General features: G+C 44.4%; 1 protein-coding gene across 1 annotated transcript in view; it reads left to right on the top strand.

Annotated features, from left to right (window-relative positions):
• NTRK2 (neurotrophic receptor tyrosine kinase 2) overlaps window positions 1–22,785 on the top strand; it is a 71,547-nt gene that overhangs the window by 32,007 nt on the left and 16,755 nt on the right. Inside the window, 4 exon segments of the mRNA XM_078600327.1 lie at window positions 4,252–4,443; window positions 7,898–8,028; window positions 14,137–14,309; window positions 16,155–16,395. Coding sequence (XP_078456453.1) covers window positions 4,252–4,443; window positions 7,898–8,028; window positions 14,137–14,309; window positions 16,155–16,395 — 737 coding nt within the window.

Raw genomic sequence — 22,785 nt, 5'->3', positions numbered from 1 at the left:
AGTATCCTAATGTATTTAAACAAAAATTGCTATGAACTAAGTTCAACGTTCCTGGCTTTTGCGAATTGCAAACTACGAGACGGTAAGAAAATCCACCTAGACACTTAGTCGGTCCCCACGTTTTCAATGTGGTTGCAGCACCAATGACCTTTGCTGATTTGGAGGAACGTGCTGGTAAAATTATGCAGTAAAAATCTGTACAATCTGTAAACAGGATCGAGTGTATAATCATGGCACATTTAAAGGCATTGATGTCCTTGTAAAAGGTCATCATAATTAATTATTAGTTGAACACAATCAAAATAACGAATCCATTCAAAATGTTGAGTTACCATAAATATGGCTTCATTATGCGTGGAAGAAACTGGATACTTTCCCTCCCCAGGCTTCAATGTGTACTACCCGTGCATATTGGTATGCATAGGTGAAATGAAGCCATTCAACAATCACTTCGAAAGCGTAACAGAAAAGCCAGTTGTGGTGTGCGCACTAATAACAGTACAAACGTTTTCACGTTTTGCATTGCAACCAATGCTGGCAGTCGAACACTGATTGCGTTGTTCTTGTGCAGAGAAATCCCAGAAAAATGATCGTCCATTACATGGGTACCATTTGGCAACATACCTATTATAAAATAAAATAAAAATACTACAATCCAGAAAACATTGCATTAATGAACAACACAACAATGCATTAGCAACGAACACGCTTATATAATATCGGAGCTGCACAAAGGAAAATGACTCCATTACATTTAGCCAGGCTGACAGCAAATCGTGACTGTTTTGGCAGGGAACAAATATAAATTGCCAGGCAGCCTTCGATAATTTGCCTTGATCAGCAACCCTGTACATCGCAACAACATTGTTTTACATATTTATTGATATGCACTATGAAAGCACTGACGCAGCGAACAACTATTCCATGGCCACTAACATAATATTGTCCGAGGGAAGAAACTGCATCACGTTTCCAGCTCAGTACTTTTGCACCAAAAGCTTTTCATTGTAACTTCATTCGGAGGTCAGCGGGACCGCTTAATTGAAGCCATCCCTTTTCCCTTTTTTGCCTTCATTGTTTATTTATAAAACCCTTCCCAGCTGCGGATTTGTAGCAAATTATCTGCGTTACATTGAAGCGATGGCTTTGTGTCACGGGAATGCAGTGCCCGCGTGGGTGAAAGACGCGTTGGCCGTCGAACGTAACGCATGAATAAATCCTCCTGGAGCCGCCAGAGTGAAACGGCTTTCGGCAGCCTCTGCTCGTGTCAGATGTTAAGGGCCGTGCCACCTTGCTCTCCCAAACAGGAGAGCTTCAAACCCAGCTGCCCAGCCGATCCACACGGTCGCTGCCCTTTTCAAAATAATTCTCAAACGTTTCCCAACGTCGCTGAGCGCGGGCCAAGAATACAAATGACTCTACCCGAATGCGATGTTTAAAGCATCAGCTTTGCCTGCCACTTTTGTCATCCTCAAAGACAAAGATCCCTCGTATACCCTTTAAGAGACTGTTGAGCGAACACCTACGAAGGCCGGCGCGGCACACGAGGGGGTGGGTGGCCAACACCATGCCCGGCGGCCTTTGTCTCCCCAGTGCTGGTGATTACACACCGCACGATATACTCGTTTGAGGCCGAGTCGACCTAGAGGATGCCCAGGTACTGGTTCAAATATTTGCCACTGTTATTGGTCTTGAGCGGGAATCGGCTCGAGAGTCGTCAGGTTCACAGCCCACTCCGCCACCGCTCCCCACTCTGTCATCTTCACAAACATTCTCACATGCAACAGCAACAAAAACACCCATTTATAAACGTTGCCTAGGTGTCACCAGATTGCAGCTTCATTCCGTGATCGCTTTGACTCGCACTTCCACCGTCAGGAGATGCGAAAAATAACACCTCGTGCAAGTTGCGTTTGGGTGTCGTCATCATCTTCTATCACATATCCTGGACATTTCAAAGAATAATATTGCAGTTCAGCACGAGGGTCAAGCCCCATTCACGATGCAATTTTTACTGAAATCACACTGACAGGTTACAACACTATTAAGTGTCTGTACCTATTGAAGTGCCCTCCTCTTTCACATCGCTGTATATCATTAAACGAGACTCGCGGTGAAAACGGACAGAATAAAACATTTCCCCCCAGAACTTGCATTAGAATTCAGAGGCTCTAACACGCTGTTGAATGAAATTGCTAAAACAAATAATAATAATAAAAACAAGTATTTTGGAAGAAAACAGAATTAGGGATCCAAAGGTCAATTTCTCAACACGGTATAAAAGCGAGGTTTTGTCGCAGCCTTGTGGAAAGGTTGATTAGTATTTGGGGCGCAGCTCTTCTTTGAAAGCTTCCGTAGTTCCGACAAAGACAAGGAGACTCTGTGCTCCGTCGTTTGGTGAGCCCTCCCACACACACACATCCTTGTGCAACTGCCAACACCATTCTGTTGCTGAATGGGACGGTGACGGGAAACAGGGGTTGACCCCCGTCACCCGTAGACATCACCTCCCACTAACCCTCGCCGCCACAGCCCGCCGATCCACTTGAGCCACGGGGCCCCCCCTTCCCCCCCCGCTCGTCAACGGTTCCCACGGCCTTCCTGGGAGGAATCCGTCCCCTTGCTGCACAGACAGCATCGTCCCCCAAGAGCTTAGCGCTAATGCCAAACTCCTGATGAGATGTTCTCTTCGATCGCAAGGAGACGATGCCGGCACAAAGAGACAATTGTTTCTGTCATCCGGCACAAAGCAACACCAGAACAACAACAACAAGCCATGTCACAAATACAACTAATTTATTAACTTTTTAGGTGGTGGGTAAATTAAACTTGGTGGGATTTTATATCTCTCATATAAATTCCCCCGTTGCGTTGAGTTATTAGGTCCTGTTCCTCTAAGGAGAAAAGTATGTTCATAATGTTGGGATGAAATATCCCACGATGTATTCAGAACGTATAGTATTTAACATTGCCCAGCAAGCGGAGGGTGAAATATTTTGCCAGACTAGCAACCTCCATGTCCTTTGGACGTGACCGTCCCTCCGAGCCAGCCAGCAAAACTTTGAATATTATATAAAGGCCTATCTCTCTCCACCTCTTTCTTACCTTCTCTGTACTGTATATCCCAATTTATCTAACTTTCTGGCTATGTCTATTTACATTTGTTTATCTATTTGTTTATATATTTGTTTATCGATTTGTTTATCTATTTGTTTATCGATTGATCTGTCCCCTCCTCTACATCTCCCTCTATCTTTCCTCTCCTTTCGTGGCCTTTCACTCTCCTTACCCCTCTGCTCTCCCTCTCTTTCTTCCTCCTGTATTTCACTCCCTCAACTCCATTATGCATCTCCATCCCTCACCTCTCTCCTCTATCTCTGTCGCATTTGCGCGAGTGCTACGGCTGTGAGGGAGGGTGTGTGGGGGGGGAGAGTGTGATGTCAGCATGCACGCAACGCAGCCAGGAATCCAGGCAGGAAGCCAGCCATAAAACTTTATTCTAATATAGTATGATGCTCAGAGGTTTTGCCAAGGGAATTTGTATTTGATCAGGTTAAACCTCTGGACCACCTAGCCATGGCTAATGATAATAAGTACTAATAACCATAGAGAGAGTAAGAGTAACAGGAGGCCAACATTAGTGCTGAATAGCCATGGCCTCGGTCATTAGCAATTGACGTTGCCTCCCTTTCATCTAATTGCGGCTTTGAAATTAGCATGAATGCAAAGTCCTCTAGAAGTACCAGAAACAGAATCTTTAATTATCCTGGAGAAATTCGATGAGCTATGAAGCTCTTTTTCACAGATGTCCAATGCTTTCACAGATGTCCAGTGATTTAAGGAATACATTAATGCTGTGCTTCGAGAGCATTCTCATGTTTTAGTCCATGCCTAGCCTATCAGAACTGAATCACTGCATTCCCTACCATCTCTAAACTGTTCCCAATCACGTCATGAAGGCACATTTTGACTATAATCAACTGCCGATGCAGCAACTGCGCGTGAAACCCGCCTGTAAAGTGGAATCACGTCACCCTGGGAGGAGATGACCGATAAAGGCTCCCGCATCTTCTGCCGCCACGGTTGCACCTTCACATCCACCTGGCGACACACCCAGTGGCTTGCCCCTGCCCCAAACCGCTCCCCTTCCATCACCCCTCGCTTCCCCGGTCCTACCCCTCCAACCCTGTTCCCCCCGGGTGCGCGTTTGTCCCCTTCCCCGCCGTCCCAAACCCCGGCTCGCCCGCCCAGGCTCCAGCATGGTGGTGGGCGAGGAGGACTCCGCGAGTCCCCTGCACCACGTGGCTCACGGCAGCGGCGGCTCCGTGTCGTCCGGAGACGGCGGCTCTGACACGGTGCTCATCGGCATGACGCGCATCCCCGTCATCGAGAACCCGCAGTACTTCAGCGACTCGCTGGGCCCCGGCAAGGACGCGCACATGTGTGAGTTGTTTGTCGAACGCGTGCACGCGCGCAACAAGCGGGAGCCGTCGAAGGTGTAAGATTGAAACAGTTCATCTTCTTGGTCCTTTCGGTAAAGTCACGTAGAAGGAAAATAATAAAATAATAATAAAACATAATAAAATAATTCTCACGACGTTTCGGCCACAACGCAAGCAGCCGTCTTTAGGTGAAACAGTTGATACGTTTCAATCTTGATTTGAAGCTTTCGTGACTGCATGAATCCATACGCTTTGGTTCTTTCGGTAAAGTCACGTAGGTAGAAAAATAATAGATCACCTGATGACGATTGCTTGTGTTGCGATCGAAACGTCGTGATCTATTATTTTTCTACCTACGTGACTTTACCGAAAGAACCAAAGAGTATAATTGATACGTTTGCTGAATTTTAGTAATGTTGTACAAACTCGGTGATAGGAGATTATGGGAGGGCGAATTCGTGCAATGCATGGGAAGAAGCGGAAAGGTGTGTGTTGTGGGCTGCTGTGCGAAGAGTGAGTGCGGTGCTGAGCCGCAACTGTGGTGGCTAAACAGTGCGACCGCTGAGTGAAGTTCACGGGAACGGTAACCGCGGTAGTAGCGTGAGAAGAGTAATAAGGAGGTGACGTGCACCCGAAGGAGAGATTCATGCCGAAATTCCTGATAGAAATTAACGTAACGTAAAAGACAGAATTGCGTCAAGGGCTTTGCATCGGGCAGATACACAGGCAACGCTCAAACTTAGTGCCATAATTTTAATTTACAAATGCATATGATGTGTTTAGCAGACTGCCAAGTCAATCAGAGGGCAGAGGGAGCAGACCCAAGGGCTCTCAAGTTTTTTTTAATTCATAAATAATTTTTTTTTTAATTGTCACACGCCATGGGACCCTTTTGCATCAAGATTTTCTGCTGCGGAGTGAATGTATTTTTACAAATTACATTTAAGTGACGTTCACGTTGCACAAGTGAAAAAGCCGACGCACGCCCAGCTTCACAGGGACGCGCAGGCACAAGCGCGCCCGAACACGCACGATTGCATCGACTTTGCTGAACGTTCAAGAGGTATCTCGTATTCCACGTGCATAAATGTTTCGTGTTATCTTGGTGTGGCCAGGGACTGTTCTGTTGTTTTGCTGCCTTCCCCAAGCTTGATAAATCGGACTTATATAATTTAATCTTTTTTTTTTACATTTAGTGACTTGCTTGCCCTTTTCTCCATTTGTGTAACTTGCTGACGCGCCCATACTGGGCATCTGTGAAAAAAAAAAGCTTCATAGCTCATCGGATTCCTCCTGCAGTCGAGGATTCTGATAAAGATTCTGATATTTCTTGTGATAATGGATGCGGGTGGAGAGGAATCGTTATTAATAACCCACGGGTTTACTTAATGATCCTTAGGAATGTGCAACAGAATGTGAAATTAATCCAAACAATATCTACATGTCGGTGTGATTGTGGCATGGATCAAGTAGGACATCGCATTTTTTTAAAAAGTGGTTGTAAGTTTTTGGAGTTTGGTTGAACGTGAGTGCTTAAAAGGTGGCGGTGCTTTTAAAGTGAACTCTTTTTAAGTGGATATTGAACGCTTTATCGAGAAAATCTATCCCAAAAAAAATAGGTTTTCAGTAATAACAACTATCAATCAACAACGGTGATTCAAAATAACTGGTCAGCAAACCCTCGAGTGTGCTTTTTGCGTTCACAACAATGAAGGCGATGGCTTTATTGTCAACCCGGGTTATATCGCAAGGCAAAAGAAACCAACAGGTTTGAGACGTCATTTATTTTATATCGGCGCACGCGCGCCTCTCTCGCGCTGGAAGCTGATACAGTCGTGATTAAACATCTCCGACAGCCTGGCACTTAACACCAACCTCACAATAGCGCACGCGTCAGACTGCATGGCACCGTGCTTGCGGTATCTGTGGTAACAAGCTCCGCATCTCTAATTAACACATTATGAGCCAGCGTTGAGACTAATGACTGTTGAGTTTTGAGTATTTTTTTGCAAGGCAAAAGCTTTTATTTTTAATTAGGCTTCAGACGGAGGCGCTACAATTGCTTTTTTAATACACTGCACACGTATGCCGGAAGGTCAAAATGAGTTTGAGATGTGAAAGTCCACACTGACTCACAATTTACAGGATTATTAACAATCAAACATATTAACAAGAAAGTCCACGGCGTCTTTTTTTGGATGCACTCTAAAAGCAAACGACACGACGACTTTCATTTCCTGGTTGCAATGAACATCAGCGGCGAGTGGTCCTAGCCACTGGCCACCAACGCCAGCAACCTGCAATCGAGCCGTCCGTTCAACGCGTCGTAAGCTTTCGTGACCAATATATGTAAATAATAAAAGGGGGTGGGGGGAGGGGTGTTGGGTTAGATCGCGTGAATATAAATGTGTCGTTTTGTTTACGTGACAAACCTGGCTAATTGGTGGCGGGTTTAACGACACGTTCATGCTTACGCAATCTAACGCAAATCAATATTTTTACTACTGATCAGTTTGTTGAAGTATGGTCAATCTTCCAGGACAACATAGTATGGGGAGGCGATCGTCCAGATTTGGATTTACAAATCCAACTTTTTTTTTAAAGTGCGCTTTTTCCCCAAAACTGCAATTCATGCCGCAGCTCCTTTTTGCTGAGAATCAAGTGGTGACACATAACGCGTATATGCCCCACAACCTTGAGCAACTGTGGCAGGTACAGACTGGAGAGCCCAGGGATGTGGTTTAACGGGCCCACAGCCATTGATTAAGGGTTGAGGCTTTGGGGGCTTTGGGCTTGGGGGAAAGGGCATTGGGGCCAGACTGCTGAAGCTGCATGGGTTCAGCCTGGGTGAGACCTACAGGGGGGCCTTTCCCTTAACTCGCACAATTACACCGTGGCCACAGCAATCCCACTCGTGAGGTCCGTGAGATCAAGCCATTCTTTTTTTTGTATTCCCCACACAACCTGTCAACCCACAAGCAACGCACAGACAGCACGCAAACTTTACGACGTAACTCGACCTCCACTCGATTCTTTTTTTACGCTGGTGGGAATTACAGCACTATTGTGAGGTTACTTAACGAGAGCTAATGGTTTAGCCTGGTTTACCACAAAAGGCAATACGTCATGCAAAAAGCAGTCCATCTTGTGCACACGTTGACTACGGCCATTGTAACTACTGTGGATGCACGCCTTGCAAGCCAAGCTCCGTGTGTTGTGGTGCCAATTATCGATGTTCAAGCGAAGCTGCATTTAGCATTTCAATAAACTTGGCAGGGTGACAATTAGTCCAGAGCAGAATCGCATGTCATGAATATTGCAGAGCTATTAATCGTCCTTATTTTCACATACAATATATATACACACGCACACACACACGACCGTATGAGCTTGTGTTCACTATTGTCTACGTATGTCTGTTCATTCGCCTCCATTCTCCTCCCTGCCCGCCACAGTTGTGCCGCACATCAAGCGGCAGGACATCGCGTTGATGTGCGAGCTGGGGGAGGGTGCCTTCGGCAAGGTGTACTTGGCCGAGTGCTCCAGCCTGGACGTCGGCCAGGAGCCGATGCTCGTCGCCGCAAAGGTGAGCCCACCGCCGGAGGGGTGCTACGTTGCCAGTTTTCTCCCACCACAACGAGCCGCGTGGAGGCACCGCGCGCTCCTCCTGCCTTCGCTACAATGGGCTACCGTCACCGCGGTTAACGCAAGCACACGTGCCGACATGCGTGCCCAGAATGGCGCTTGGCACGAACACTTTGAATGGAGGGAGTCTGCTTCACACACAACTTGTTACTACTGACTAATCGATCGTTCATCGGTAGGGTGGCGCAGTGGTAACATTTGTGCCTCACAGCAAGAAGGGCTTGGGTTTGATGGACAACTCAAGCGCCTTTCTGCGTGGAGTTTTGTACGTTTTCCCCCGGTTCTGCGCGATTTTCCTCCAGATTTTCCAGTTTCCTCCCATAAGCTGAAACATACAATGTAATTGGTATTGGCTAAACATCCCAATGCTGAAGAATTACCGATAAATTACTCAATTGTGATGGCACATAGCAGGAGGGTCCTCCTGAAATTTTTGCAGGGCCCTCCTGAAAAATAGTATTGAGACTTAGTGAGGCTTTCCTGGATAACTGGGTGAACAAGTATAATCATAAAACAATTCTAAATCATAATTTATTCTCATGCTGCTCTGGGGTTTTCATTGCTTGAGGAATCCAAACAATGTGACAATTCGTCATAAACTACATACGAGGACAAACACACACTCAGAACTTCCTATTCGGATGCAATACACTAAGTACTCATCATTGGCACAATTCTCTAAAGGTATCTCGAATACTCTGAGACGAAGCACACTTGGCGCAGGAGCCCAGCACATGATCCATCAAGAAAAACTTTTATGAACAGGTCCAATTCCATGCACAACCTCTGACCTCTGCTCTTGGATCCCTGAGAAGTGGTGTATTATTCTAACAGAGGGTTCATATGATCATACGAGCTGAGAATTAATGTAAATACATCGACACCATGTGCTCAAATTGATAAGTGTGCTGTTCTAAATATTTAGAATGTCATGGTGGGTAATACATTTTACCACTTTTTGCGGAGCACAAATAAAAACACAGGATACAATAATACACATACAACAGATAAACATGGATGTGTACTCACAGGCCTGCATATTAATGTTGGAGAGATATATGATACATTTTTTCACATTTGCATTTTCTCCGTCTGATCTTATTTTTTTCTAAACTAAATGGAATCCATTTATTTATTTGGTTTTCTGTGGGAGTATCTTTCCCACCACCCTCTCCTTTGTTGTTATTCCAGACGATGTGACTAGCAAGTCAACATCCATTTTGGATATATGTCAGACTTCAGAGCACTGCTTCGCAAACAAAAGCAAGGCATGATAAGCGTTAGCATTCTTGCGATCCAATATTTAACCGACCGGCCGCTTCGTCATCCTGAACGTTCTCCCCCTAACAAAACTGATGACAACACAACAAAGTCACTGTTAAACAAACAGCATGTTCTTGGACATACTGTGTGTATTTTTACAAATGATGGGTTTATTTGGTTGAGACACTGCATGTGACTGTTCCCGTTAACGAAAATATTTGCTCCAACTGAAGGCATTTGACATTTTTCCGCAACAGTTTAATTCCCGGTCACATTGCCAGGTGATCATTTCCACTGACATTTCAAATAAACACGATTAGTGGGAAATACTAAAGATGGGACAAATCGGCATACCACTTTGCCATACCTTACCCAGTTTACTCTGGTTAAGCAAATACACTTGGCTTGATTATGATGACAAATGTAACATTTTACAGCCTTTTGTCAATACACTGCTGAATAAAGGCCTACCCGTGCTGTTTTGTTCGTGGGGATTGTTTGACCATACCTCACTGCGCTGGATAGTACGAATGTTATCCGTGTCTGGGAATCAAACTATAACAATGCAATTCACTCTGTGAACTTTGTCAAAAAAATAGAGCACCGCAGACAAACAACATCTGTCAACAGAAGTCTGACAAAACAAACATTTTAATTATAGCGATATGATATACCCAATACACTTACTGTGGCATTGATACAAAAAAAGCCAATACAAATCTGATTACCCCTACTTAAAAGACCATTTGAGGCATCTGAAAGCCACCACATGAACCCTTTTAATGAAAACAATAAAGAGGACTGAATGTAAAATAGCCAGCATGATGTACGCACGCTCTCGAACCCGGGGCAGTAAGCAAGATCTACCGCGTGCCCCGTTCGGACGCTGGCGAGAATTCTGAACAACATTCGGCATATTTAGTAGAATGTTTCATTTACGTAATGGCGGTCTCTTATTTTTGGATTACGTCTCCTTTTCCGATTGGAGTGAAAACACACGCACGTTTTGGCTCTGTTTATTTGAGTAACGATGGTGAATCGAAAGATCGTGTCAAAGGATTTTGGAACTTGTGTTGCCCGTTTGCAGCGCTGCCACAGGTGCAATCCCGTAACCACGGCCCACAACATCGCAACGCGTCCATCAACCAGCGAGATGCTTTCACTGCTCCAGCCAAGCCTGCAACCCCCCCCCCCCCCTAATTGGCAGAGTAGAGACACCGTCGGCTCCTCCCGTCTGCAGCTGCTCGCGAACAGCGAACAAACAGTAGTGGCACGGAGTACCCCGCAGAGGTGGGACAAAGTCATTGTTATGCAAGTCCAAGTCGAGTCGCAAGTCATCAAATTCATGACTCGAGTCTGACTCGAGTCCAAGTCACATGACTCGAGTCCACATCTCATAGGTGGGACAAAGTCATTGTTATGCAAGTCCAAGTCGAGTCGCAAGTCATCAAATTCATGACTCGAGTCTGACTCGAGTCCAAGTCACATGACTCGAGTCCACACCTCTGGTACCCCGTGCTACGATCCCAGGGCAGGGAAGAGTTATAACCACAGCAGCAGTCATACCCGGCAGCGTCGCTCCAACCTCGTTCTAATCAAGTCTCCTTTACAGCACTGTACTATAAAACACGAGCACCTTGTGCTTTTAACAAACGTCATTTCTGAAATATGACCAACAAGGTTGACCAAATCACAGGGCATGCGCCCAATCTCGGTCATATCTCCGAAGCTAAGCAGGTTTGAGCTTGGATAATGCTTGGATGGACAACCAGCGTGCGTGCCAGGTTGCCATAGGTAGTTTCGAGGCTGGGCTACATTTCGGGCAAGTAGAAGGGTGGTGCAATGTTGTTGTGCTGTGATTCTACTGCTCCTTCACCGTATTGACCAGCGTGGTAAAGTCGTACGGCGCGGGGGAGAACTCCATCGACCCGTGGATTAACACAAATGCGCGATATATGCAGCCAATTACAATATGTTTGCTAAGAACTACATTTCCTGACAATCACATATATAGTTTATTATCTAAAAGCGTATTCGTGGATTAACAATATCATGTGTAGCTTTGATAAGGATGGTACATATATACAAGGGTCCATGTATGAAACTGAAACCCGATGAGCGGATGCACACATTAGCAGGCCCACTACAATAGTAAAATTAACATGTACGAGCGAAAACATTGGAACAAAAGTATTTTACATGGAACAGCGCCAATGACTACTTTTCCACAACATCGCAGACCACCAACAGACCACAAGCCACGTGTTCACAGAGAATCGCTCAATCGTCTCAACGCACTCCGTGCACAATCGCATCGCGGCAGTGTTAATCTTGCGAACAGAAATAGTGACGAAAATAATCTTCAGTGAAGGCCATTTTTTATATTCTTAGGTTTTTTCGGTAAAGTCACGTAGGTAAAACATTAAAATTAATAAAAGTAAAATAAAATAAAAATCACGACGTTTCGGAGGCAACACAAGCTTCCGCCTTCAGGTGGAACCGTCACAGCCACGACAGCTGTATCAAGTAAAGAGGGGGAAGGGCCAAGTACGGCACACTTTTTATTATTAATATGGTAAGGTGAGGCTTAAGAGGCTGTGCCTTTGTTATGGAGAGGTACGGTTTGTGACTAAGAATATGAATCCTTGCAGTCACGAAAGCTTCAAATCTAGCCTTTTTTGTTATTTTCTTTTAGCCAACGACGACTGCAAGCGAAGGGAAGTTGCGGGGTCGTGATAAGGACTGCGACCGCCACCTAAGAACTAAGCGTGGCTGAGCACGACGAGAAGTTACTACAGTGGTAGGAATGAAGATACATTAGTAACGTTATTGGATGCTGCACTGCCCTAAGAAAGACCAACACTGGTAATAGGATAGATATATCTCTCACACTATGATAAAAAAAATTATATATTCTATGCCTCGAGTTTCCTGGCTGGCTGCTGGCTGGGCTCCTCAACAATAACTCTGTTGTTAGTGGCTGCGGGGCCGTTGCCACCGAAACAACTAGTTGGGTAACTGACTACACGGGATTGTCCGTGTAACAAATAAACATTGGATTTACTTTAAACGGTGGAAGACGTCCGGAAGACGTGTAATAATTTGCAACATCGAACAGTACGCGAACACGGTTGCTATAACTTTTTGATTTATGTTCCTGTTAATGTAATTATTTCGCCAAAATATTCTTTAAATTCTAGATGATATTAAAATAAAAACTCACAATGCATTACCTTGACATTTTATTACTTTAAACCGAGATTAGTTTGGGTGCTTTGATTACACAATCGTGACAAGAGCATGGAAATGACAGCTGTCTCCTGATTATATTGGAGGGGGCAAATTACATTCCCCTCACACCAACATTTTTTTACTAAGAGTGTTTGGCTAAATGTTGACTGGATTAAGAGAACGACTGAATGATATCCACAGACAAAGACTCAAATAAACATCCACAGCTTGTTATTAACTAGATTTAGACTATGACTAAAATACAATGAAAACGCTGACTATATTAACACTGTAGTTAAAGAAAATCCCATAGGAGGCATCAGAAATTCCGGTTTTTAGATTCGACGATGTTAGATTCGACAATGTTGCATTCCACAATTGGCATTTGCAAGGCGCGCCGAGACAACGTCTTGTTTCCACGGCAGGCGACCAAAGAAACGAGTGCTAAAAGCAGCAGCCAGGAGCTTGCTGGCAGTAACAATACTCACTTGCATCAGCCAGGACTGAACAATGGCCAGGCTTTGGATAAAGTCAAACCCCAATGGCAGATGTAATGACAGTCTTCCCATTAAAACGCATCGTTCTTCGCGGGTAATTACAAACACGTGCCCGGAATCACGAGACTTGCCGCCGTTGCGACGTGTGGAACGTTCAGCCTCCAATTTCGGACGGCGTCAAACAATTCGGTTCCTGGAAGTGAGCAGTGATTTAAACTTGGAATCGTCGAGTCCATTGCGCGGTGTGTCGGTGGTTGTGCTGGATGAGATCGCCGATGTGTTTACTGGTTGTAGACTGCGTGTGGTTCGGCACGAATGAAATATTCAGTTCGCGAAAAAGGCCCCCCAGAACGTGGAGTGAAACATCCGACGCCGAACAACCCGAAAACCCCCTTGGATTGCTAATCTGTCCCGTATAAATAGAAAAGAGACACTGGCAATTCTATCTTTTTCGAAGCTAGTGTTGTGTTAGTGTGCCACAGCTTAAATCCCAATTGATGAAAATGTTGGAAAATAATTTAAAGGCGAAAAAAAACTGTATTTACGATCTACACGCATCTGTCGACATCTCACTGTGTGATAAAAAAATCCTAATTCCATTGGAATCTTGGTCAGTTCAATGAAAGTCATGAAATATAATTTAGAGTTGGTTCTCCTGCCCCGACTCCCCAACTCTTCTTCTACCCTTCACGTACTTCACTGTTGTACTTTCATAAAGCATCCTAAGACGTTTTGACGCTATGTCCACTGTGGTAGTTTGTTCCTGTTGATGTTTTTGTCATTCATAATGTTGTTCGCTTGCTGTTGTTTATTGCCGCGTTCAATATGTATGCACGTTGAACTTCTTTCGTACCGTACGTATCCAACTGTGCCAGTCAAAAGGTGCGCACCTCCGATTAGCGCCTCCGGTTAGCGCGGTCGGCTGCGTGCGGTGCGAAAGAAGTTCAACATACGTACGTGCATGCGGGGAAATCGGAGGTCTGTTGTTGTCTTCGCCGTCGTTCAATGTGTTGTTTTTGTCGCGACTAAAGAAAAACAAAACTCTTGCCGCTGGGCAGACTCTGAAAGACCTGAGCGAGGGGGCCCGGAAGGACTTTTACCGCGAGGCGGAGCTTCTCACGAACCTGCAGCACGAGCACATCGTGCGATTCTACGGCGTCTGCGTGGAGGGGGAACCCCTGATCATGGTGTTCGAGTACATGAAGAACGGCGACCTCAACAAGTTCCTCAGGTGCGAACCTTCTCGACGAACGTGACGCGACAGAATCGGAATGTTCATTGATTACCGGAGGAATCCGATGAGCGATAAAGCTCTTTTTTCACAGATGCCCAGTCTGGGGGGGGGGCGGGTCAGAAAGTTACAACGATGGGAAAACACGATAGGTGTGCGAAGTATAGGAAAGGTATGCACATCGCTATGCAGTATATATCTTTTTTTTAGCAGGTAAAGCCCACTGAGCTATTAGTCTCTTTTTCAGCAGCGACCTGGTGACAAATCATAGCTCAGCGTCGTGACTCATCATCACGTGGACATTTATAGCAGCCAAATCATCTGAACGATCCAAATGCACGTTCCAACAACACCCCCCCCAACGCCCCGACAATGCGGGCAGCTTTTGAAACTTCCATTTGGCCGTATAAGGCCTAAACCTGCGTGGCTTTTCGTTTCAGTGGACAGCAGTTAACTCTTTTTTCTAGCCAGGTGACAACTCAAGAGACCAGGACGTGAGTCTCGTTTGCAAGAGTGACCTGGGTCACCAATATGAGAGAAAAAAATGAGTAAAAACGAAATCCGGCAGGGAAATAGACAAAAGTCAGAGCAGAACAATCATGCTACAAGATTTAAAAAAACACATTCGTCTTATGTTCAGAAGCGTATTTGACTCCGATTGTATATATAGTAGGTGAACGATGGATTTAATAATTCCATTAATGCACACAAAAGGGAAACATTCTCAATCGGGAAATTGGATTCAGATCCAAGCAGAATCTTCCCGGAATTGAGCTTTGTGAGGTTTTCATGGGCCAGCTTTCACAGCCCTTTGTCAATCCACTGATAGATGGAGGCTTCCACGTGGCATGTCGCTCATGAGGATCGTTTGACCATACTTCACCACACTGGTCATTGTGGGTTGGTGAAGGCGTCCAGAATTGGTGTTCATACCATTCACTGCCGATGTTTTGCATGGCTGGGAATTCAATTCCCATCACCAGGTTCATAACACGGTGTCTTTACCACTATACCGCCACTCCCCATACAACATGGGCAAAAAAAGAGTATTATTACAGGAGCCAAACCACGCCATGCCTTTGTTACCTTCTTGTCACCAAAAACAGTTGCGCAAGTTACTAAACATAGCAATGGTGGGATAACAACACAAACAGTCTTGGCAAGATGCTCGTTTAAATTGAGGCAATAGCACAGTACATATTGCATTTGCACCTAATGTATACTCCAAGGCGTGTGTAGATGTATAGCAGCCAAATACTCTAAACGCATGACGTTGATTCTAAATGTGGAGGGAAAAACCCTGAGTACCTGCAGAAAAATCCACGCAACCACGCGGAGAGAGAGAGACACGCAAACTCCAAATATACAGCATGCGTCAGCCTCGGGATCAAAGCCAAGACCTCTTGTATACCGGGCGAGGTAGTTAACATCTCGCCACCGTGGCAATTTGAACGGCGGAACCTCTGCAACGAACGGCGAATGCCCCTAACCCTGGGGTTTTTAAATCCTTTATATTAAGTTCACTTGCTTGCTTGCTTGCGCGCTTACGACCGTGCAAATCTTTCGGTCGTTTTTTAACCCACTTCCCGTGATCCAATCGAGCTGACATTTTGCACACAGACTCGTTGTGCGTGACAATTTATTTTCGTGAAAATTTTTTTACAAAATTTTCCACTTTTTAGGGAAAAAAAATTTTCATATTTAATTTCAAATACCAATGTGATAAAAATGAAACTCTTACTCAAGAAAAACAGAAATGAATAATAAAATAAAACCGATGCCACGCATATAAAGGATTTATAGTGAAAAACTTTGTTTTTACGGGTTGATTTTTTTCCATCCCAGGCTGCGTGGCCCGGACGCGGTGTTCATGGGGGACGCCCCGCAGGCCGAGCCGCGGCTGCTCGGCCAGGCCCAGATGCTGAACATGGGCAGCCAGATCGCAGCGGGCATGGCGTACCTGGCGTCGCAGCACTTCGTGCACCGAGACCTCGCGACGCGCAATTGCCTCGTGGGCGCGGGGCTTGTGGTCAAGATCGGGGACTTCGGCATGTCCCGCGACGTCTACAGCACCGACTACTACAGGGTGAGCGAGCGGGGGAGAAGAGACGCACGCTTACTCTGGTGTGCTTACTCAGTGCGCGCCGCGGTTGATGTGTGGCGCAGACTAAGTGCTGCACGCAGGGTGTCTAACACAGTACGCGCCGCAGTTGATGTGTGCTGCACACTAAGTGCTGCACGTGTGTGTCTAACACAGTACACGCTGCAGTTGATGTGTGCTGCACACTAAGTGCTGCACGTGTGTGTCTAACACAGTACACGCTGCAGTTGATGTGTGCTGCACACTAAGTGCTGCACGTGTGTGTCTAACACAGTACGTGCTGCGGTTGTGTGTGCTGCACACTAAGTACTGCACGCAGGGTGCGACATGCGTATACTTACACAGTACGCGCTGCGGTTGTGTGTGCTGCACACTTGGGTGCTGCACAGTTACGTGCTCCGACACACGAGGCGCGCTTACCCAGTGACACAGCAGCCTTACGTGCTGCGCCCCTGCACGCCGCAGGTGCGTGCGCTCTATGCTTGCAGAGCGCTCAATCACGCGCCGCACAATTACGCACTGGACATCGGTGAAAAAAGAGCTTCGTCGTTTATCGGAATCCTCCAGGATAAATCAGGATTCTGATTCTGGATTAAGATTCTGATTGTGACGTGCTGGAACCCTTACGCGATGCACACTGAAGACCCACTTACACCACACCGCGTGGAAAAAAAACATCTCTATCTTATTTGCTCTTCCCTTTACAAGTGCGCCTTAGTGTTGTCTGATGAAACAGATGTGTCTGTAAACACCTGCATTTGTATGTGGATAAACAGACGGCGGCTGTCTGGTTATGTGTTTGAAGTCTGCTTTGTTTTGATTTACTCTGATATTTAGAACAGCCTTTAAGTTATGAAAAGGATTGTTTCACAAATACAGTAAATATTAAACATAATATCTTAGTAGCAGTTTGGTTCTGGTTACTTTAGTGAAACGGGTACATCAGACGAAACATTTGAAATAAAAAGGAAACGCAATTGCACTATATGGGCTTTATATTGCAATAGAGTATTGATTGGTCATGAGCTAACATATCATATATGCCCAGGTAGCTTTGCAGAATTGCATTACTATGAATGCTTTGGAAATAATTTTACAGTCAACTTATATTCTAGGCAATGTTATTTCATTTGATATTGATATATATGCGCAGTATTTTTCTTTCTCATTTTTAATACGGTTGTTCTTCTCTGATTTGTTTCATTTCCTTTGCTGTATTTTGTTTTATTCTCTCTTTGTCTTTTCGGTGACCCGGGTCAAATGACGCTATCCCGATCTTCTGCGTTCTCGCCTGGTTAAACGAGATAAACTAACTACCTTTGCACAAATGTCAAACCTGCAGTGGATACACTCGCACAAAAGAAGCGTTATCTTTCGCTTACAAAACAGAGCACATTCAAAAGCGAATCCATCATAAAAAACGAATACATTTTGTTTTCCCACTCATAATGCTGGCGGTCATGTTGGGTTTATTATTTTGATTTTATCGGAACGCCATATCCTGACGGGGGTTTTCAAAAAAGCCAAATGCAGAACAGCGAGCGGATGTACAAAGCAGGTGCAGGGGAAACTGGTTGTGGGTGAATGGACTCATTTGGGGCAGGCGATCTCAATAACACACCAAGTCCACACACAGCAAGCTCTGGTGTAATGCTCTCCAACAGCTTGAATCCGTCCGTTTTGACCCCTGATCCAACCTTAATCCTGGGACTACATATAATTCCCAGCTGTCATTTCTCAAGAAATGCACGAGGATAGTTATTTTAATATATATAGAATTATCTCTTTTTTTTCCCAGAACGGATATTAAAGTACTGTACACGTGGTCTCTTATTTAATACTTTACATTTCAGTAGAATAATATACAACGTGAATGTGGTTGTTATATTATATCTTTTTTATCATTGAAAGATGGAGCATTAAATCAAACTTGACGTCAGTGTTGGCACTTTAGTGAGCTTGACAACCACGCATGCATGTATAGACATTGATGACAATCGTCATGTACAGGCCCTTCATGAATACACTGCCAAATGAAGGCCTCCACATGCCATGGCAGTTATGAGGATTGCGGACCATACTTCACCATCCTGGGCAGTACGGGTTTGGACAGTGGAGGATGTTACCAGGCCGTTTGCTGGATGGAAATGCCACTCGCCACTGATGTTTGCCTTGGCTGGGAATCGAACTTAAGTCACTCGATTATTGTGCAGCGTTTTCAACACTGCGCTAACATTTCCCTGCGTTTATCAATTACCATATATATTGAGCGTCATATTTGAGTCTGTGACTCGACTGTGCAGTCATGCGCATGTAGGGCTGCAGATTAGCATGTCGAATTTATGATGCACGCCCTAATGCTTTGATTTAAAAAAAAACTCTTCTCCTTTAGGTATAAAAGTTACCAATGCCTCGCCAACTGTCTCATCCCCATGACTGCTGGACGCTAAAGATCTCTGCGTGATTTTTGCATCATCGTTGCATTAATTAATGTTGATGAATAGTACCCCCGGTCTAAAAAAAAACGCAGGACTCGTGAATATAACATCGCAAGAGAAACCTGTTCCAAACAAATAATGTCAAATAAGGATGTTGTATGAAAAACGCATTATGCCCTGTTGCAGAGCATTATGGTAATTTACAGCTCCTTTGTAAATCCGCTGTTGAATGAAGGTCTGTTTATTGATTGTTAACAAAATATATTACAGCTTACAACACAGTAGCAATTAGCAAGATAAGACCGGGAGGTTGAAACCAGTCCAGAGTTTACTCGCTGAACCAAATGCTGCTGGTTCACCGTAGTCTGGAAGACTGAATTCCGAATTGACTAAAACATAATTTCATATTTACATGGACGGATGTAAAAAAAAGTTTGCTTATTCATTTTATTTTTTAAAAATATCACGGCAAGGATACAATTCTCATGACACAACACCTTGCTGATTTCGTCAAGGACCATAAACCATCACGCAAACTCCGGTCATCCTCACAAGGGCGGTCTGGATCCCTCTTCCTAGTAAGCCACTTTCAAATCTCGATAGAAAAATTATTTCTGCAAACTGCTTTTTATGTTTAGTTTGTTGTCCTTCCCCCGCACATCCAATTAACATGGTTGGCTACGTAGGGTGCGAAAGAAATTTAACATACATATATGCATACGCATACATACATTTCACACGCATGTACCATATTCTCCAGATTACAAGATGTTCTAGACCATACAATGCACCCCCAAACTTTGAGGTCATTTTAAAAAAGTGCATCATACAATCTTGAGAATAGGGCAACACCAATAGATTGCACTGGTAATACTCCTGATCCGTGCAGCCAGACTGAAGCTTTCACTGGGCTCGGCAGAGGTCTGCGCTGTGGACATTTCACGATGCTCAAAAGCTATTTCCGCCAAATCAAAAGCCAGCGTCAGGTTTAAAAGTAGTTATTGTCTCACACATCCAACAGAAAACTTCGCTGACACCATCAGATTCACCGCACACACAAAGCATTCAAGGCAGAGAGTGCCGTGTTTATCACTGCCGCAAGGTTTTCACCCCAGACGTCCAGACTGACAGCTCAGTTTGCCGACGTGACATTAACCCCGCTCAGTCACTCACACGCATGCACCACCGCCTCCACTTGACAGCATTTAGATCGGTTCAAATCTTGCGGTGGCCAGCGCTTTGATTTGTATAATTGCTTCCGAAAGAAGGACAATTACGTTCCAGAGCACGGGCACCTCGGCGGACGATCGTTGACCCCTGTCATTCCGCTGTGTGGGGTGGATTGCTGACACCTACGTTATTTATACTTTTCGGCTGGCAGCTCCTAACGCGGGCAGACAGACAGACGCGTGAACGTAGCACCGCCGCACGCGTCTGCAACAGGAACCGTGATAATTTGCAGATGTTAGTCAATCGGCGCACATCAGAGGCAACGACACCTGGACCTGAAATGTTGGACGCTGACAACGGGGAGACAACCTGAAAATTGCCCAAAGCAGCATGGGGCCGGCGCACGCTCGGGATTGCACCGGGAGACGGGGGAGAGGAGCACGTGGGATGATGATGAGAGCAAACGCAAATTAGAGACATCGTGTTGACTGGTCAGATAAGTAAGACGGCTTGGGCAGGACACGTCGCTAGGAGGCACAATGGCTGGTGAAGATGAAGTTGCAGCCTCGGGAGGGTTCTTCACCTTCGAGGAGACAGCGACTGCGTAGATGAGCGATGAGAGTGGCTCATGCGCACGAGCTCGATGGAGTGTTGCATCACAAGACGGTGAAGGATGGCAAGAATTTTGGCGAGGCATTCATCCAGCAGTGGATACGTCACATACCGACGATAATAATGACGATGCTTCTTGCACGGCATCGATTTTGATAATATTGATAACACATCCAAATAACATCCTCCTTTTTTAAACAGGCGTGTTACAACTACGGGATCTAACTGAAGGAAGCGATGGCATTGGTCATGATGTCCTCTCAATCTTTAAACGTATATGTCTATGTATGTTGAACTTATTTTGCAACGTACGTAGCCAACCATGTTAATCGGAGAAAACAACGGGATAATTCGGGCACGTTTCATCCGTTATGGCATCATACCTGGCGATCTTTGCCACCTTAGTGCTGTTAAAATCTCAATGGCGATGATGTATAAGGTAGATTTTAAATCCATTTCAATGGGGGAGTGGTAGCCGTGCAATGCGTCGACTCCTTAAAACAAATCAATAAACTAGAAATCTGACGCTGAATAACATTTCGAGAGCAACAATATGGACACAACACATTGAGCATAGTTATGTGTGACATATCCAAATGCAGCACCCCCCCCTCCCGGCTGAAGTGGAGTTTTTGCAACTTAATGAGGCTGTTTCTTGACAAATTACACTGGTCAACAACAAAGAATACATTTGTTTCTGGCCTGGACTTTTGCAGCTGTTTTAGACTAATTTCAGGGTGCTAATTCCAAATCTGACCTCAGATTTGCTCTATCACATCTCATTTTTATGCTATCGGCATACCCCATTTTCATTGATTTTACCCGAAATTAACTCCGTCACTTATGATTGCAAGTTGTTGCGAGTCAGTGACTGCTTTAGTGTTAAAATATGGTGCTGTATTTTTAGGATAGTGTGTTTATAATATCATTGTATGTAGATATCCACATATATTTAATATTTTTCTTCTGCAGTTCTTATTGAAAATGCAATATTTGATATCTCAAATACCTGATGTGATAGACAAAAACTGATGCCAGATTTGGAATCAGCACCCCAAAATTACATTAAACCCGTTAGAATACCTTATGCCAGAAAAAGTGTGTTGATCAGTGTTATCATTCACCATTAAGCCATGATCAATCCGCTGCTGGATAAACACCTCCTCAAGCTGACACCACCTCTCCTGATTCCGTGATGCAACATTCCACCCAGTGCCAGCACACTATTATTATCAATGTTTACTGCATCAAAAGAAATCATTTACAAGCAGGCATAGGAGAAAAAATATCCCCCAAAAAGGCACAAGGACATATATAGAAACACACGTGTATGCACACTCTGGGTGACTGGATCAGTCATCTTACAAAGGCAATTAAAAATATAATAATACAAAACAAAAAGGAAATGAGAAAATAGTAAAAGGATACATCTAAAACCCTAGCGACAAAATTATTATTTGAAAGTAAATTTTTACAGTTATCAATTTTGAAGATATTTTTTTTTTACCTAAAGACAACTACACATTAATGATCAATGTGGGAAATGTATTTTCTTTTTTCTGATATATGTAGAATGATAACCCTAGGGTGGCTGGGAACACCAGGCAGGTGTTAATTGGGTTTATGTTAAAGAGAAAATGCAACACTAAAAGAGGTATTCACCGTAGCAATATGAATCTATTAATTACATGATTTTTCATTCGTTACTATATTTACCATTACATATCAGAATACGTATATTTTATACAATTCAGCTCTGTTAACTTCCGTTAAGTTTAGTTAAACAATTATAATACAGAGCCCTATTGTCAATCCACTGCTGGCTAAAGGCCGTCCCGTGCATTTCAATCACAGAGGTTATTTGCCCATACTACACCATGCTGGTCGAAGTGGGTAGGTGAAAGTAGCGGAAGCCCATAACGATCTTCTTGGTTCTTTCGGTAAAGTCACGTAGAAGGGAAATAATAAAATAATAAAAATAAAACATAATAAAATAATTCTCACGACGTTTTGCGTTGTGGCCGAAACGTCGTTGTGGCCGAAACGTCGTGAGAATTATTTTATTATGTTTTATTTGTATTATTTTATTATTTCCCTTCTACGTGACTTTACCGAAAGAACCAAGAAGATGAATCCTTGCAGTCACGAAAGCTTT

The sequence above is a fragment of the Lampetra planeri genome, chromosome 13 (genome assembly GCF_965212315.1).
Source record: "Lampetra planeri chromosome 13, kcLamPlan1.2.h2, whole genome shotgun sequence".
Classification (NCBI taxonomy): Eukaryota; Metazoa; Chordata; class Hyperoartia; order Petromyzontiformes; family Petromyzontidae; genus Lampetra; species Lampetra planeri.
The sequence above is the reverse complement of the archived record's forward strand: the minus strand, read 5'-3'. Positions and strand labels throughout refer to the sequence as shown.